We start from the raw sequence: 17356 nt of genomic DNA, 5'->3' as shown, positions 1-17356 counted from the left end.
TTTAACAACAGGAAGCTTACCAGAGGTTTCCTAAAAAGTAAGCTCCTCTGGGAAATTAAAAATTAAACATTTTGTAATTTTGTAAAACACCAGCTATCATGCAAAATAAGGTCCCTGTGCACATGTGCACACAAGCATGGACAGGACCCCCAGGGAAATTCTGCCCCCTCCAAGGATTAGTCTGGAGAGTCCACCAGTCCGGGGAAAGTGCATAAGCACTACCCTTATCACAAACATGGAGCCTGCTAAATAAACACTGCTACTGCTAAGGTCAGAGTGACAGTAAGATGGAACAATCAGAATGCCATTCTCCCCATACCTCCTAAAGGGACATCTTGGAGCTGAGTCTTATCCTTCCTCCACTCAGAGACAACATCCAAGAGAGCATTAAAATGAAAATCCATGCGCTTGTCAATAGTGGGGTCAGTTATTCTTCCACCTTCCTGAATTAAGTCACATCTTTCTCCAAACTTATGCATGCTGATGCCAAGCTTCAAAATAATAAGAATAAGAAGGTGAAAATCTTCCCTGGAAAAAATATGTACAGGTTCTAAGCCGAAATCAGGCAGACCTCTCATGGAGAAGAGGGTCTAAAAGGCAAAACTAAAGCTGGGCGTGCCTAACGCACAAGGGCAGTAAGTGAGGCAGTGAGAGAACGGCGTGAACCCGAGCATGCCTTGCTCGCAGGAGAACGTGAGGGTGGCAGCCACGGTCTCTGCGCCGTGCACACTGACCCTGCCACTCCCAGACACTGTGGACGGCCTGCCTTTGTCGACCCTTCTGCCCCACTTTGGACCCTCAGGTAATGAACACAACACACACAAACACTCACAGAAGTCGAAGCTGAGTGTACTGTCAGCCCTACTGAAGGGCCGGGCACGCAGCTCGGTGGTAGAACGCTCGCCTAGCTTGCGCGAGGCTCTGGCTCCATTCCCAGCACCCAGAGAAAAGTTCCTGGAGAATTCTTGAGCCTCCCAGGGTGCCAGATAACAGACAGAATGCCCCAGTGATTGACTTTCAGATGAATAACACACTTTTAAAAGAATTAAGTATGCCCAAACATGACAAAATATTCCAGGTAATATTTGAGACACATTTATATTAAAAAATGACTGCTTATCTGATTTAACCAAGAAGCCTCTTTTCATCTGCTGATCAGTAACCCTGAAACCATGAACAAGTAGCCTGCAAATAACACTAAATTAAAGATCTGGGAAAAAGAAAAAAATCTTTTACATACCTTCTTAGGAAGACAGAAGGGTAACTGCTTTATTTACTTTGCAAATGAGGAGACTGTTGAATATTACCTACTTTAGAAACATATTAACACTATTTGTTTTTTTCAGTGTTGGGAATCAAACCCGGGGCCTCAAACATGCTAGACAAGTCCTCTACCACTGAGCTACACCCCAGCCATAGTAATATTATCAAAAAGCCAATGATACAATTTTTCTTTGCTTTGTTCACAATACAGATCTTAAAAGAAACTCACTTGCTCACACATTAGTGCTACTGGGTTATTAATACAGCCATTGACAATCTGAGGTCCTCTTCCCACTGTGACACCTTTAAAAGATTTATCATCCCATACCCGGCCTCCAATTCTGTCTTTGGCTTCCAGGACAGTCACCTAAAAAGACAATCAGGGAATCTAAATAGGACAGAATAGTCATACCAGATAATATAAAAAAAAAAATATATATATATATATATATATATATACACAGAATGATACTGCTAAATAACCTCCATATTTAATTTATTATACTTTTAAAGAAACAACTTCAGTTGAGTGTAAACAGAAGCCAAGTAGATAAAACAACCCAGATAATGGAGAGGAGCAATTCGAGTCGTCTGCTACAGGGATCTCACTGTTTCCTCTCAAATCAGATAATAAGATTTGATAAGTTAGTACATGAGATGTACTTCAAAAGCTTTTACTAAGTAGTTACATAAATTACATTTAAAATTAGGATAAAGAGCTGATTTTCCTATGAAATGTTTATGGATACAGCAAAATCCCTTTAGCACTGCAAATAGGCCTTAACTTCTCTAAAATATGACTACCATTTTTAAAAACTTGTACCCCACTCTGTATAAGCATGACCTCATGGGGCAAGCCTAACCAACTAAGCCCCACACCCAGGTTATTTTATCTTCAAATGTCTAATGCTAGCGGGACGAGGAACTGCTCCTGGTGAGATTGTACATGTCAGAGTTCCATGACTGCATTAACTGAAAATGTGAGATTTTTTTATGGTAAGCAAGCATTTCACTTCCAGATCCCTAAAAACACTACTTTGAACTGCCCAAGAAGAGGTCCCAGAGTCAACCATCTCTGAGGTGACTCAGAGGAACTGATTTCTCGACCTCAAAGGAATGGTCTCCTGGCTGCCTCCTTCATCACCTGGAGAGGGAGAAGAGAGCGCCCGGGCCCCAGACCTAGATTCTTCAATCACTCCAACCAGGACGGCTACAAAGTGTGGTCTCACCCTCGTCACTGTCTTTTTCTGACTTAACACTAAATCACCCCACCATTTCTACTTCTTTTTTAGTATAAAAAGGCAGCTAAATATTAAAGACACATTCCCTAGACTTTAGATATTAATAACCACCTCTGCAATATAATCTGTAGGGTTCCCAAAAACACAAAAAAGTTGGCCCTAATATCTAATGCTGAAATAATCAATTAAAATACTTTCGCGCTTACTACCAGACAGAAAATATTTCAGAATGTAAGCACAAGTCTTGTAAATCCTCCTCAGAATCTCTGTTTTGCCAACTATATGACAATCCATGATGTGCATCTTCCATCCAACCAGGAGGAAAATCTCTTAGGCATAGCTATCAAAAATTTTTCTCTGAAACTCTGGAATCTGTCTTCCAAAAATCTTCCAAGAGAAGATATTACAAAAAAAGAAATGTCACTTCTTTTAGCCAGGCAGAGAAGAGTGAAAAGGCTAATTTAATTCTACAAATTTTACATTTTTCACTAAAAACCAACATTCTTGCAAAGTAAATTTCAGAAAGGAGAGTTGTGTCAGACCCAGCAAATCAGTGAACCTGAGGGACGGTTAATGTGAATTAACTTAATGGAACTGGATACTGAATCACACAGATGGTTTTTGTGAGTCTCTACCTTGGTTCATTATGAACTGGTTTAAACCAACAGTCTGGCAACAGCATGTGGCCTGCCCCTCCTCAGGGAGTGAGCCTCCTCACTTCCCTGCAGGACTGTGGAAATCACACGGTTCCACCTCAAGCCATCAATTAATTCAGTCTCACTTCCAAAAGCAAAGACATTTGGTTTTGAGTGAGATTCAAAGGATGCCTCTGGTTTGCCTTAGAAAACCTAACTGGGTATTTTGGGAACCTTCACCAAGAAATGCACTGCATGCTGTGCTTCATCGTCTCAGACCATCGGCCCAAGCCAGGGCTTCCCCGGCCTCTGCGTGAAGGAGAGCTGTCAGGGCATCTATCCAACTCCAAGTGAGAGTTTCTCCTGACTTGCTCAATGAAGTCTGAAAGTCCCTCCAAAACCAGGAGGGTTTCTACCTTTCTCCACTCTTCTTTTATTAAATCAGTGCCAAATGCTGTGACTATTCTAGGACCTAGTGAAAGATATCACACATTAAGATTCTTCACTAAAATTAGAACTGGTTTCCTATGTCTTAGAAAATTTAGACCAAAGAAGCAGATAACCATCTGTTTCCATCTACATATCCCAGAAATCTTACCTTAATTCCAAAGTTATGCAGTTGCCTAGCAGCTGCTAACCCTGCTGGACCAGCCCCAACAATGACAACCGATTTCTTTAAAAAAGAAAAGAAACAAAACTCCAATTAGAGCAAGGGCAACAGCGCACTGTTAAGAGTTGTTCTGAAAGGTACTAAGTGCCAAGCCACATTCAACCGCTGCTCTCCGATTCCCTTAGAAAATTATTTTCCTCAAGAATATGGTGCTGGTGCTGGGGTTGTGGCTCAGTGGTAGAGTGCTGGCCTAGCATGTGTGAGGCACTGGGTTCAATTCTCAGCTCTGCATATAAATAAATGAATAAAAATAAGGGTCTATCAACATCCAAAAATACGGGGCTACATGTCTGAAGCAATCCTTTCCCTCCTCCTCGGTGTAGAGAGCAGCTTGAGGCTTTCCTTACGGGGGAAGCACATTCGACACAGCCTTGTTGCGAAAGTTCTACAGCGGGCGACCATGTGGTGTGCACCAGTACCCTAATGGCAACACACGAGCGCTCAGCCGGCTGCGAGGCCCGTCACCTACGTTGTGGTAGTCTTTAGGGAGGAGATACTGGTCGGCTGCCACGGTGAGAACTCCTGTGTTGATGAGACCTTTCCTCGTCATAAAATACAGTATCCTCTCCACTTCCTGGACGCATCGGATGCGGACGAGACCCCGGACGATGATGTGAGGGATACATTTCTGAGGAGTAAGGGCTTCCTGTGTTTAGAAATGAGAGCAAGCTGTTAAGAAAAACCTCAAAATGAATGAACAGCAAGAAAAAAAAACTAACTAAACAACAGGCAAAGAGCAGCTGGGGCTGTGGCTCAGTGACAGCGCACTTGCCCAATACGTGCAAGGCCCTGGTTCCATCCTCTGCACCAGAAAAAAAGGAAAATAAGGGCAAATGACCTAGAGACATTTCTCAAAGACACACAAGTGGTCAACAGGTATGTGACTAAATGCTCATGCTCACTCATCACCAGGGAAATGCAAATTCAAACTACAATGCGGTATCACCTCACTCTGGCTAAAACCCTTTACCAAAAGACAAGAGGTAAGTGCTGGCAAGAGGTGGAGGACAGGGAGCCCTCGCACACTGTGGGTGGGAATGTAAATTAGCACAGCCATCTGCAAAATGGCAGAGCTTCCTTCAAATGTTAAAAACAGAACTGCACACGATTCAGCAATCCCACCACTGGGCTGTGCTCCCGTGTGCACTGCATGTCAACAGGTGAATGGACAGCAAAGGGGCACAATCTCACCTACATGTATGTGGACCTGAAAAAGCCGAACTCAAGAACTGTCGAAGGGGCCAGGGACTGGCAGTGGGTGGGATAGGGAGACACTGGCTAAAAGGTAGTTTTTGTTAAGACAACAGGAGTAAGTTCAAGAAGTCTATTATATGACTTGGGAATACCGGTAATAACAGGGACACAGGCCCCCTTTGCTCTTACTCAAAACCAAAAGTCTTTGCTTTTGGAAGTGAGACTGAATTGATTGATGGCTTGAGGTGAAACTGTGACTTCCACAGTCCTGCAGGGAGGTGAGGAGGCTCGCACCCTGAGGAAGGGCAGGCCACATGCTGTTGCCAGACTGTTTAAACTAGTTCATAATGAACCAAGATAGAGACTCACAAAAACCATCTTGTCTTGAAAATTAACTGAGTAGATTGTAAGTGTTCTCACCACAAAAAATATTTTGCATATACTAATTAGTTTGATTCCATAAACAAACATATTTCAAAACATTGTATTGTATGCCATAAGCAAATACAATTGTCAACTTAAAAATAAATTTCAAAAAAATATTTTGATTTCTCAGAAAGTTAAGCATAATGATGATGACCCAGCCATTACATGATCCAGAATTAAAAACATGCTCATACACAATGTTCATAGCAGAAGTATTCAAATAACCAAGCAGTGGAAATCAATATCCATCCATGGGTGAATAAACCTATATCCACTCACATCTATGTATACACACATATGTATCCCCAAACAATGGACCACTGTTCCACTGTAAAATGGAATAAGGTTCTGAGTCATGCTACGATATTGATGAACTTTGAAAGTATCATGCTAAGTGAAAGAGCCAGTCACAAAAGGTCACATATTGTATGATTCCATTTATATGCAACACCCAGAACACGCAAATTCACAAAGAAAACAAAACAGCAGTTCCTAAGGGCTGGTGGGGGCAAGAAGGAGTGATCAGGTGTGGGGTTTTCTCTTGGGATACTGAGAAGATTCTGGAACTCGACAGTGGTGATGAACCTGTATATTTCACAATGGCTAAAATGGTACACGTGGTAAGTTATGAGATGTTTATTTGATCACAATAAAGCCTCTGGGGTACTTTGTATCCACCATTTATCAGCAAGACAGGAAGGACAAAGGGGTGGGCCTGGAGGAAGGCCAGAGGACCCAGCAGTTCATACTTGCGCTTCTGCATTTCCTAGAACGACGGTGAGGAGGGATGTGGGGGCACATCGTGCCACCCTTCTGACTCAGAGGACACAACAGAGACCGGGGCTGCTGCTGGTACTGGCAGCAAAGGCTGGCTCATGAGCGATGTCATGAACCTATATTTAAAAAAAAAAAAAAAAAAGACACTGCCTTCCTTTGATCCATTTCAGGTGTGAGGAAGCCACTTCCTGAGCGAGCCCAAGACAGGAAGCTCAGGACAGGCTCCTTGGCTTGTCATCTACACCCAGCTCCATTAGAGTCTGATCAAACTGAGTGGGAGGTGGCGATGTGCTGGGCAGACTCAGCGACAAGCACAGCACTCCTGGGGACGGTTGGCAAGAAACGTTTGGGATCATAAAGTTTAAAAAAGCACTGCCAAGTCTTCAAGTCTTTTAAGCATGTTTTAACTAAATTATTAAAGTGTACGAATACTGTCTTCTTATTAAAAAACTAAACTACATCCAAATGACATGGACTTTATTAAATTCTTTCCCACCACCAAATTTTTGGGATTTTTGGTACCAGGGATTGAATCTAGGGACACTTAACCACTGAGCCACATCTCCAACCCTTTTCTTTTTATTTTTTATTTTGAGAAGCATCTTAAGTTGCCTAGGGCCTTGCCAAGTTGCTGAGGCTGACCTTGAATTTATGATCCTCCTGCCCCAGCCTCCAGAGCCACTAGGATTATAGGTATGTACTACCATGCCCAGCCCCCTCTATCAAATTTCAAAGTAAAAAAGAAATGTAACAAACAATAAATCTAAGGTTGTTTCTGAAACGTATTTAACTTATTTACAGAAAATTCTGACCACAATTTTGTGTAATTCAGTAAGTGTTTAGTAAGCCCCTATCTCAAACCAGCTGGCACAAAATGAGTATTTCTGCCTGGCCCAGCATGCTCACCTGTGTGTAATTCATGTAACTGTATTAATCCAGAAATTAACTGGGTAACCTCATCTCACACTGAATTCTACTTCAGTGAAAGACCAGGGTGAGAACATCTTTCTTTAATAAATACCACTTTGGCACTCTTGCACAACATTCTATATCCAACAGTGACTCAAAAAACTGCTGAAGAAAGAATAAATCAAAAAAATACTAAGGCCAAGAGAGTTTGTCTTTGTTTAAAAAACAAAACAAACCAACAAAAACACCCTGGCACTCTTGCTCTCCCCACTCAAGGTGGTGCTGTGTGATGCGCCAACAGAGAGGAAACCACCATCGTGGTTGGCTGAGGACACTAAGGTAAACAAAAACTAATCCCCGCTTCTCATGCCGCTGGAACCCTGTGGACCACATCCTGCACCTTATTCTCATCCCTAAACTTAGCGTTCTGACCGCACACGTGGTCTGAGTGGCAGTCCTCCTACCATCTGGAAATGTCCAGAAATACACAGGCTGAGCATCTCTAATCTGAGAATCTGAAGTGCTCCAAAATCCAAGTGCCAATACAGTCTTCAAAGAATTCTGGAGCATTCGTAACTTTTGGATTAGAGATCAATTGTTACGCTTACCAGTAAATATTCTAATATCTGAAAAAATCCAACATCAGAAACATATCTAGGTCCTGAGCATTTTGGAGAGGGATCCTCAATGTGTATCTGGCTGACATAACTGGGAAGTGTTGCTGGCATCGAGTGGGTAGAGACCAGGGCTGTTGTTCAAAATTATGCAGTGCACAGGACGGCCTCCCTGGCATCCAAAGAAGGACATGCCCAGGATGCCACAGTGCCGAGGGCCCGAGAAGCCCTTGTCTGAGGGTTCCCTCCTCACAGAGGGCAGCACCTCTTAGGCAAGGAAGCCTCGTCCCCTGGCCGCTAGCTGGCCACGCTTACTTACTTTGCAGTTCGTGTACCACAGGGCCAGGATGAGGTTCCTCAAAGCCAGGTACATGGTGGGGTCCCGGGAGTACTCTGGGAACTCATAGAGCTCGTCCAGCTCCATCACGTCGGGCCTCACACACAGGGCTTTGCCACATTCGTTGGGCTGGTAGAAAGGCTGGAAGTACCGGTTCATGCCTGGAACTGAGAGGTGACACAAACAGGCCGCTCCTGCAGGCTGTCACTTACAAATCCAGAAGAATTAAAGAGCAAAAACAAACCAAAAAGCATGACCTGGGTGAGCCCCACAGACTATCCTGCACAACCTCTGCTTCTTCCACCCAGCGGATAAAATGTCCAGAAACCAAACAACCAGTTTCCCACTCTCGCTTCACAAGTTATTCACAAACCTAGTGTCTGTGGCATGAAAATTTTGATTCTTTAAAAATTGTGCTCCGAATTTCCATAGAGCTTACCTGCATAACCATTTGCAGGTTCAGAGTGTTAATACATTCACACTGTTGTGCAACAGAGCCACAGGACTTTCTCATCTTGCAAGACTGAAGCTCTGTACACATGAAACAACTCCTCAGAAAAATATGGGTTGGTTTATTGATTGATTGATTGATTGACTGCAGTGCTGGGGATTGAACCCAGGGCCTTGTACATGCAAGGCAGGCACTCTACCAACTGAGCTATATATCCCCAGACCCAAAATATGTTTTAATAGCAACTTTTTTGGCACAAAAAATAGAATAATCACTAACCCTTGCTGATGTCCCAGTGGTGGGGTTACAATGAGGAGCATGCTCTATTCTTCTGTTTCAATGAATAGAGAATATTAATACAACAGGGACTTCCTTTACAAAGCTTGATAAAATGCTAGAGTTGCTGTTTTCTAACCTGTTTTTTAGAATTTCAAATATTAGGAACATTTTTCCATGTCGTTAAACATGACTTCAGTGGTTTCCTATTAACCATTCCCCTATTCTGGGCATTTAAATTTCACTCAATTTTTCACCATTGTACACAATGCCAAAACCAATTTCTTTCCATATCTATCTTTGAACTTACTCATACAATAAGGTATTTAGAAGAAATTCCTAAAAATGGCACTGCTGGGTTAAAGGGTATCTATTTTAAGGTTTTTGATGCACACTGCCAAACTGTCCTTCACAAATATGCCCTCCAACAGGATCTGAGCACCTATTTCATGACACCTTCATTAACACCAGGAATTTTCACTTTAGGTTTGCTCTCCATCGTAACTGCATTTTATGGGTGGTCAGTGTTATTAGTTGAAAATTTATGGACAGGGGCTTGGGTTGTGGCTCAGTGGCAGAGTGCTTGCCTGGCACGTGTGAAGCACTGGGTTTGATCCTCAGTACCACAGAAAAATAAATTAATAAAATAAAGGTATTGTGTCCACCTACAACAAAACAAAACACCTTAGGGTGACAATGCAAACATCTAGCTGCACCACAAAATATACAGTTTGTCTGTGTGCACAGAGAGTAAGATGGAAAATCTTGAAGATTCTCTTTAGAGTCAGTAGTCAGCAACACACCTGCCCTGATCTGAAGCTCTAAATCCTTCAGAGAGTAGACACCAATGGCATTATAACAGGCAGAAAGGTGGACAGAAAAAAAGGTACTACTCATCTAGTTCAAAACTTTCTTCTGGCAAATCAGAGTGCATGTACTCCTTAAACCACACCGCTATCCAAAATTCAAAAACACTGAACCCTGGAATAAGTCATAGATTAAGGTGACACACTTCCCAAATTACTGAGGGGGAAATTAACTGTATGCTGTATACCAAAGATATGAATGGCCCACAGCAGTCATCCCTCAATATCCCTAGGGAATTAGATTCAAGCCCCACCCCACCACAGGACACCTAAATCCAAGCATGCTTAAGTCCCTTCTGTGAGAAGGTGTAGTATTCACATGTAATCCACACATATCCTCTGGTGTGCTCTAAATCACCTCTGGGTGACTGACACTCCCTAGCACAACCCAAATGCTGTGTAAATAGCTGTTCTACATTGTTTAGGGAATGATGACAAGAATAAAAAGTTTATACATGCTCAAAACAGACCATTTTTTCCCCAAATGTCTTCTATCCATGGTTAGTTGAATTCATGGATCCAGGACTGTGGATATGGAGGGCCAACTATATAATCAGATGCATGAAAAAATGAGGTGCCCTATATCATGCCCCATATGATTTCTAGGAATCCTTTTGCATTTTGCTCACCACACATTTCCGGGGGTGAGGGGCAAGGGAAAGGAGGGAGTAGCAGGAACAGCTCTCACCAAGCGCAGAGGGAGCCATCTTGGATGGCTCCAGCTTCCCTGGGCTGGCATCGCCAGCAGTGGCAGCGCGGTTCGTGCTGGTGCAGGAAGGGCTCATGCCGACGCAGTCAGGGTAGTAGGCAGAGAGCAGAGGTGCTGCCACGCTGTCTTTCAGCAGAGGAGGTAGGATGAGCATGGAGTACCACCAGTGGTTGGAAACTTCCGACACTCTCTGAAATGTACCAGCAGGAGGAAGAGAGAAGAGCAGAGAAGAAATGGACATGCAGACTGTGCCAAGGACAGATGGCTATCTTCACTTCATTCATCCTTAACCCTTTTACTCTACCCACCCAACCCCCAGACTTAACAACTCTATATCAAGAGTTCTGCACAGATTTAAAAATAGAAATAGGTTATAATACACAGAGAGAATGTTTCTTAAGGCAAAATACTGCTTTAATATACAGCAACAGTCTTCCCCGCCAAAAAGTCCCACCAACACCAAGTAAATCTTCAGAGCTCCGCCCACTTGCTACCCTGCAAGGCTGACTTTTAAGTTTCAAGAGGGAAATGTATTTCTGCTCCATAATCATGTGTTGTCCAGCCCCGCTTACTTCAGATTTCAAAAAAGTTAAAACTGAGATACTGGACATAAAAAATAATTCTCCAAGTAGCAGTCAAGCATTACTGCTTTTAGCAAAAAAAAAAACTTTCAGAAGGAAAAAGTACACTAGGACCATCAAATAAGATGCCACAGGCAGACTGCACAGGAGGCTATTTGGCTGGAACATTTTCAGTGTCCATGAGCCCCAACACTCCCTACAGTACAACCCACTGCTGCACACACTTACCTTCCAGACCCAGCCCCTGAAGCCACATGCATCTGTGATCTGCCCTCAGAGCGTGTCTCAGGTTTGCCTACCCTTAACCAGCCCACTCTGAATCAAAACAATGGGTACTCCGGCTCCTTTCCCAGCACACCCGTCTGCCTCTATCAGCCACCTTCCTGGCTCAATCCCAAAGCAAGAGCAAACTGAGATTCAGCTCCTGACACCCAGACTAGACTATGTAGAGGGCAGAATGCGGTGTCTTAAAAAACATGAACCCAGATCCAGGCTACTCCGATTCTCTTCTGTTCCCTGGGTCATGCAGCTCAGTGGGTAAAATGATGCAGGACCAAGGGAGGCCTTGTCATCTTGCTCTGATCCCCAGCTGTTATTTCCCTAGAAACTCACCTGAAGGTATACCAACCCAAACCCTGCCTGGTACAGGAGCAATGGGACTCATAAATTAGCACTCACATCTGCTAGTCGCCAACCCTGGATCCCTATCACTCTGTCAACATGCCATCAAACATGTCTCTCTCACTTTAATACAAATACCACTGAAGAACCAGTACTTGCAATAGTCATCCTATTAGCATATTCAATCAAATACCCACTGTGCTAGTTAGTGTTTCCCAAAATTGTATGTCCACCCTGAACCTCACAATGTGACCTTATTTGGAAACAGGGTCTTTTCAGATGTACTTAGTTATGATGAGGTCATACTGGCATAGCGGAGCCCTAAATTCACCATGACTGGAGTCCTTATTGAAGAGACACAGAGAAGACAGGAGACTACGGGGCGGGGGGTGCAAGCAGGGATGAGAGCAGTGTGCTACATGCCAAGGAATGCCGACGACTTCTGGCAACCACCAGAAGCTAAGAGAGGCAAGGACCCTCCCCTGAGCCTGCTGACACCGGAATTTAGACTTCTAGCCTCCAGAACTGTGAAAGAACACACTTCTGTTGTCTAAGCCACACAGTGAATCCTGGTAACTTATAGTTACCTACAAGATCTAGGTAACTAATACACTCAAAGAAAATTTAGAAACTGCTGTGACCCTAGAATTCAAAGGAACATTAAAAATGTAAGGCAGATAAACATGACCTGACCTCAACTGAATGCAAAAACATCCAATGCAAAAACATCCAATGCAGATGAACATCCAAGGACTCTTCCAATTTTTTTATGTTTTTATATCTCATAAGTATAGCTTCTGTCTTAAAGTTCAGATTTTTCTGGTTGCAAAATGGTCTCAATATTAGGGAACAGATGTATGAACAATTACAACAACATTTAAATTTATTTTTTTTCTTCCTATAATCTCATAGTGTCTACCTCAAATCCAGAAATCATTTGGGCCACTGCCTTACCATGGGAATATATGGGGGTCCAGTCTATTAAAAATGTGTGTATGTATGTCTATACATGCACACACCCCACTCCTCAAGTAAGAGAATGGATTTAAAGTAGATTTGCTAGATGTCAGTTCTCCCTTTGCTAAAATCCCACTGTGGTCCCTGAGTTTCAGACACCTGGAACAACCTCAAATTAACAATCCTAAATCACTAAAAATCAGAATGACTCAGAATTTGAGAACGCAGAAGCCCAGAATTTTCAAATGCTGTTTTAAACTGGATCTGGTTACATGGAGCTCCAACTCGGAGACCTAAGCATCAAGAAGACACCAAAATGGGGCAAGGCCTTGCCAGCTGGACCTACTGCTCCCCTTTCACATCTAGGCATGGACAGGATAAGGCGGTCACACTGAAGTCAAAATGCATGGGACATTCCTGCTGCTGAAGTCAGGCCAAGGAAATCAAATTATGGCCCTCCCATCCTTTTTTGGGAAGGATTCAAGTGGAGAAAGGTTCACAAAGTCATCCCTGAAACACAAGTTCGGTAACTCTGATCTCTATGGCAAGGCAAGGGAGCAGGGCCTGCCTTTTTACTTCCCTTTAATATAAAGCAGTATAACAAACATTTTTCAGTGCGTGTGTGGGGTCACATATAACACCACTGCAGACATTTTCATGATGCAGTTACCATGCTACATCAGAAAGGCTTTGATCAGCAAGCATGAAGAGAAAGAAACTCATGAAATGCTGCAGTCATTTGCTTATCATTGAAGAGACATTAACTCTGATCCAGGGTACTCAGAAATACTCACCAGATCTTCGGGGAGGGAACAATGATCTGAGGTCTCAGGCTGCAAAAGAAACCCAAGTCTTAATTAGGTTTATAAAACGTAAAACGTAACCTTAAGTGTCAATTTATCTTCAAAATAATACCTCTTTTTCACCCATTAAGCTGACAAAAAAGTTTGCTAAGTTCCTGCATGAGTGAGGGTGCCGGAAGACAGGACTTTCACAAGGACGTCCTAGTAAAAACATGAAGGGATACCACTGTGGAGAGCAAGCTGACAGAATATGGAGATTTTAAAAGCACAGTAACTTGATGTCGTAATTGAGGACACCACCAGCAATTCATTAGAGCATAAAAAGGCTACGCCTAGCAATTCTAACCTATATATATTTTCTTGTAACATGTGCACCAGCAGATAGATTAAAAAATATACAAAGGAGCATGATTAGTAATGGGAAAAATGCTAAAGACAACCCAAAAAAATCCATCAATAGTGGTTGAATGAATAATCCATATTACATTCAAATAATGACAAGCTACACAGCAATGGGGGTGAAGTACAACCACAACACATTTGAGACACATTCATGTTATACACACAACATAATGTGGGCAGGAGCCAGGCCCATCAGACTATAAGAGTCCACTTATGTAAGGTTCAAACAAGAAAAAAAAAAAAAACTGCAATATTGCAAATTAAAAACAAGTAGGTATTTGGAGGGGGGCTGGAGGCCACAACTGACAGGAAAGCACCAGATGGTTTCCGAGGAGCTATTCAATTTCTATACTAGGAGCCAGATAAATGGGTACTTTGAGAAAACTCAGTCAGTTTTGCATCTTGATTTGTGCATCTTCTGTTTGAATGTTATGTTTCAATTTCTTTAAAAGTTGCCTAACTAAAGACTGACATATCATATGGCCCAGCAATCCTAGTCTTTGGAATATATTCCAGAGAAACTTGCATGCGTGTGCTCAAATAGACCTAGCAAGACCAGGCAAGAATACGCCACAAAGCACTGCATGTACTAGCCAAAAATTAGAAACAACCCTCACATCCATGAACAGGAACACGGATATGCTGAGACAGACTCACACAAGGTAATCTGCCCAGGAGAGAAAACAAACCAGAGCTTAGGTGTCAGTCAACCCGGATGCACATCAAAACCTCAATGTCAAGTGGAAAGAGCAAGCTACAAGGGAACTTGAGCAAGATGAGGAAGAAACATGCAGAACGTTCTATTTCTGAAATGCTAGGCAACAGGTTAGTTATAAAACAAGAAGCAAGGGAGTAACAGCATGAGATTCAAAAGAGCATTTGCCCTTGCAAAAAAAGGGAAAAGGAGATTGCTGCAGGAGCACCCGAGGACGTGGGAAGCCACCGCAGTGCTGACTCAAACTGGTGGGGGACACCAGCGTTTGCTTTAGTTCTCTATGCCTTATATACACGTTATAAATCCTTTTCTGAACCAATAAATTATTTCATATTGAAACTGTATATATACTTTGATAACGAAATTTCATTTAAAAGAACTGATGCTACAAAAATACTCAAAAATGGCATCAGTAGAAAGCTATTTGCTACAGCACGGTCATCAACAATAACATCTAAAAGTAACCTAACTGCCCTCTGAGTGTGGAATTAAGTACAGTACATCTGTTAGTGGACTAAGTATCAGAGTCTCTTTATGTACTGAGATGGAAGCCTCCCAAAAACAGATGAAATGACAAGAACAGAATGCAGTTTGCTCCTTTCTCCTTACTGCTATTCTACAATAAGCCCTCGACTTGGTCCTTGACAGCATACAAGGCTAAACACTCAATAAACATTGTTTAAATAAATATTTCCATGGTTCAGGTTACGGATGGCAACCAAAGTAGATGGCAGCAACAAGATGGGGTGTCGAAGGAGGATGACTGAGGGGGTAGGTAACCCTCAGCAGGTGACAAAGGCGTCCAGTGTAGGGTGGGGTAAGAGCAAAGGCAAGCAAGTTTTCAAAAGCATAAGCAAGGGCTGGGGAGATAGCTCAGCTGGTAGAGTGCTTGCCTTGCAAGCACAAGGCCCTGAGTTCAATCCCCAGTACCACAAAAAAAAAAAAAAAAAAAAAAAAAAAAACATAAGGTATCCAACACCTCTGAGGCCATCCTGGAGAAACATCCTCGATGTTAAAATACATCCAGCCAGGTGACAAACCAAAATAAAGAACCTGGGATGGAAGGACTGCAGTAGACGAAACTGAAGGGAGCGATGGGTCCATGCAACTACAGCAACAAGAGGAAAACACACAGGGCATGTGGTTATGGAGAAAAGCAATACAAAAAAACTAAGAAAGGGAAAAAGAAGTCAACCGAAGTGTATTGAACTTTTACTGATTTCAGAGCACGGTTTTGATTAATATCTTCTAATAGAACTACTAATTTTTTTAAAGTTAGAGTGATTTTAACTTAATAGTCACATACGATATTTTCCAACTTTTAGAGTATTTTTAGAAACTACTATTTCTTTGGATGGGGAAATAATTACTCTATAATTTCTCTGTAATTTCTTATTTCACTCTGGCTTCTTTTTCTTATTTCAAATCCATGTTACAAAAATCATGTTGGCAGGCTGGGGACATGGCTCAGTGTGCACAAGCCCCTGGGTTCTATTCCCAGTACTTCCTAGCCCCCTGGAAAAAAGAAAAAACAGAAAAATCAGGTTGGCACTATTCCTTAACAGGAAGTTGTCCACCAAACACCTCCCCCCGCATTCATACAGGAACACTCAAAACTCAAAAAGTGGTGACTATTTCACCATGATGACTGACAGCATGCATTTTTTATTTTTGGTTAGCATCTTTGTTCTTTTCTGTATTTCTTTTGAAGTGTTCAATGAACACAAATCGTTGGTCCACAAAAAGAAAAAAAAAAAATTCCAAAGAAAACCTTATAGTTTTTAAAAACTAAGTAAGTTAGAAAAGTTGAAAATGACAACTGACACCCAAGGGGGAAAAAGTGCTAGCACACATGAACAATTTGAACAATTAGTGGAGATGAAGTTGAAATTGTACATTCAATTATGAGAGAGTAATACAGGAGCAATTATGGATGACTCCAAATTATTCTTTAGTCAAACCACAGAAAGAAATGTAAAATCACACCTCGTATTTAGTAACCTACTATTACTTATATCATCCAAAATCTTTTTAAATAAACTGCTGGGCTCTGGAACACTACATAAATAAATCATGTGAAAATGGCTCCAAGGCCAACTCTGATGAAGCAGCCCGCTATTTGTTACTGCTGGTCGGCCGCGGTCTCCTCTGAATGTCTCAATGCAGTGCCTGTGTCTCCCATTCACCTGAGAAGTCACTGGGGCACAGTGCTGGTTCATTCAGTGCGACCCAGGCCCTGTTTCCACAGGAGGAGAAGCTCCCAGCCGAGCAACCCCAGCACTGCACTCCTCAGCCCCTCCCATCTTTTTTTCTCTTCACTCTAAAAGCAGAGCTTGAGAACCAGGCAAGGTCTTGAAGATGAGAGTTTATTCTAAGTGTTCTCACCACAAAAAATCAATACACAAGGCAATGCATAAACTAATTAGCTCAATTTAGCCACTCAACAAACATATATATTTTATTTGTCAATTCAAACTAAATGACTTTTTAAAAGAATCAAGGGCTAAACTGAAAGATTTTAAAATAAGTCATCAATTCTGGGAACCTGGTCCTAGGCTCAGATCTGAGCTTTCCATCCCTCACTCCCAAATTACCAACATCAAGAACAGAAAAGATACCAACCCAGAGGCCACAACATTAACAGAAAAAGAGTGAACAGTAAAAGGACTGTAGCAAATCTGACAATGTAGATGAAAAGCACAAAGCCCTGGAAAACCTTCCAAAACAGATCAAGTCATAAACCACCGGAATCACAGTATACTTGTTAAAGAAACTGAATCAAAATCTACTGGCCAAACTAATTGACTGAAAGAGTCAACCGGACACTAAAAAAAAAAAAAAAAAAAAAAGGATTAATACTAACTTTATGCACGCTGTTTGACAAAATACGAAGCATGACAAATTCTCCA

The 17356-nt window shown here is 42.2% G+C and overlaps 1 protein-coding gene across 4 annotated transcripts in view; it reads right to left on the bottom strand.

The window, feature by feature from the left end:
- Window positions 1-17356, bottom strand: part of KDM1B (lysine demethylase 1B) — a 46291-nt gene that overhangs the window by 14464 nt on the left and 14471 nt on the right. For all 4 annotated transcript variants that reach the window (XM_079147063.1, XM_079147066.1, XM_079147065.1 and 1 more), the window contains exons 7-13: window positions 13322-13360; window positions 10348-10558; window positions 8049-8233; window positions 4279-4455; window positions 3738-3812; window positions 1493-1630; window positions 320-491 (exon numbers count right to left, since the gene is read on the bottom strand). In XM_079147063.1, coding sequence (XP_079003189.1) covers window positions 320-491; window positions 1493-1630; window positions 3738-3812; window positions 4279-4455; window positions 8049-8233; window positions 10348-10558; window positions 13322-13360 — 997 coding nt within the window. The remainder of the gene's footprint in view (window positions 1-319; window positions 492-1492; window positions 1631-3737; window positions 3813-4278; window positions 4456-8048; window positions 8234-10347; window positions 10559-13321; window positions 13361-17356) is intronic.

Source organism: Sciurus vulgaris (assembly GCF_902686455.1).
Source record: "Sciurus vulgaris genome assembly, chromosome: 7".
In the NCBI taxonomy this organism is placed as follows: domain Eukaryota; kingdom Metazoa; phylum Chordata; class Mammalia; order Rodentia; family Sciuridae; genus Sciurus; species Sciurus vulgaris.
This window is presented reverse-complemented; position numbering and strand designations above follow the sequence as displayed.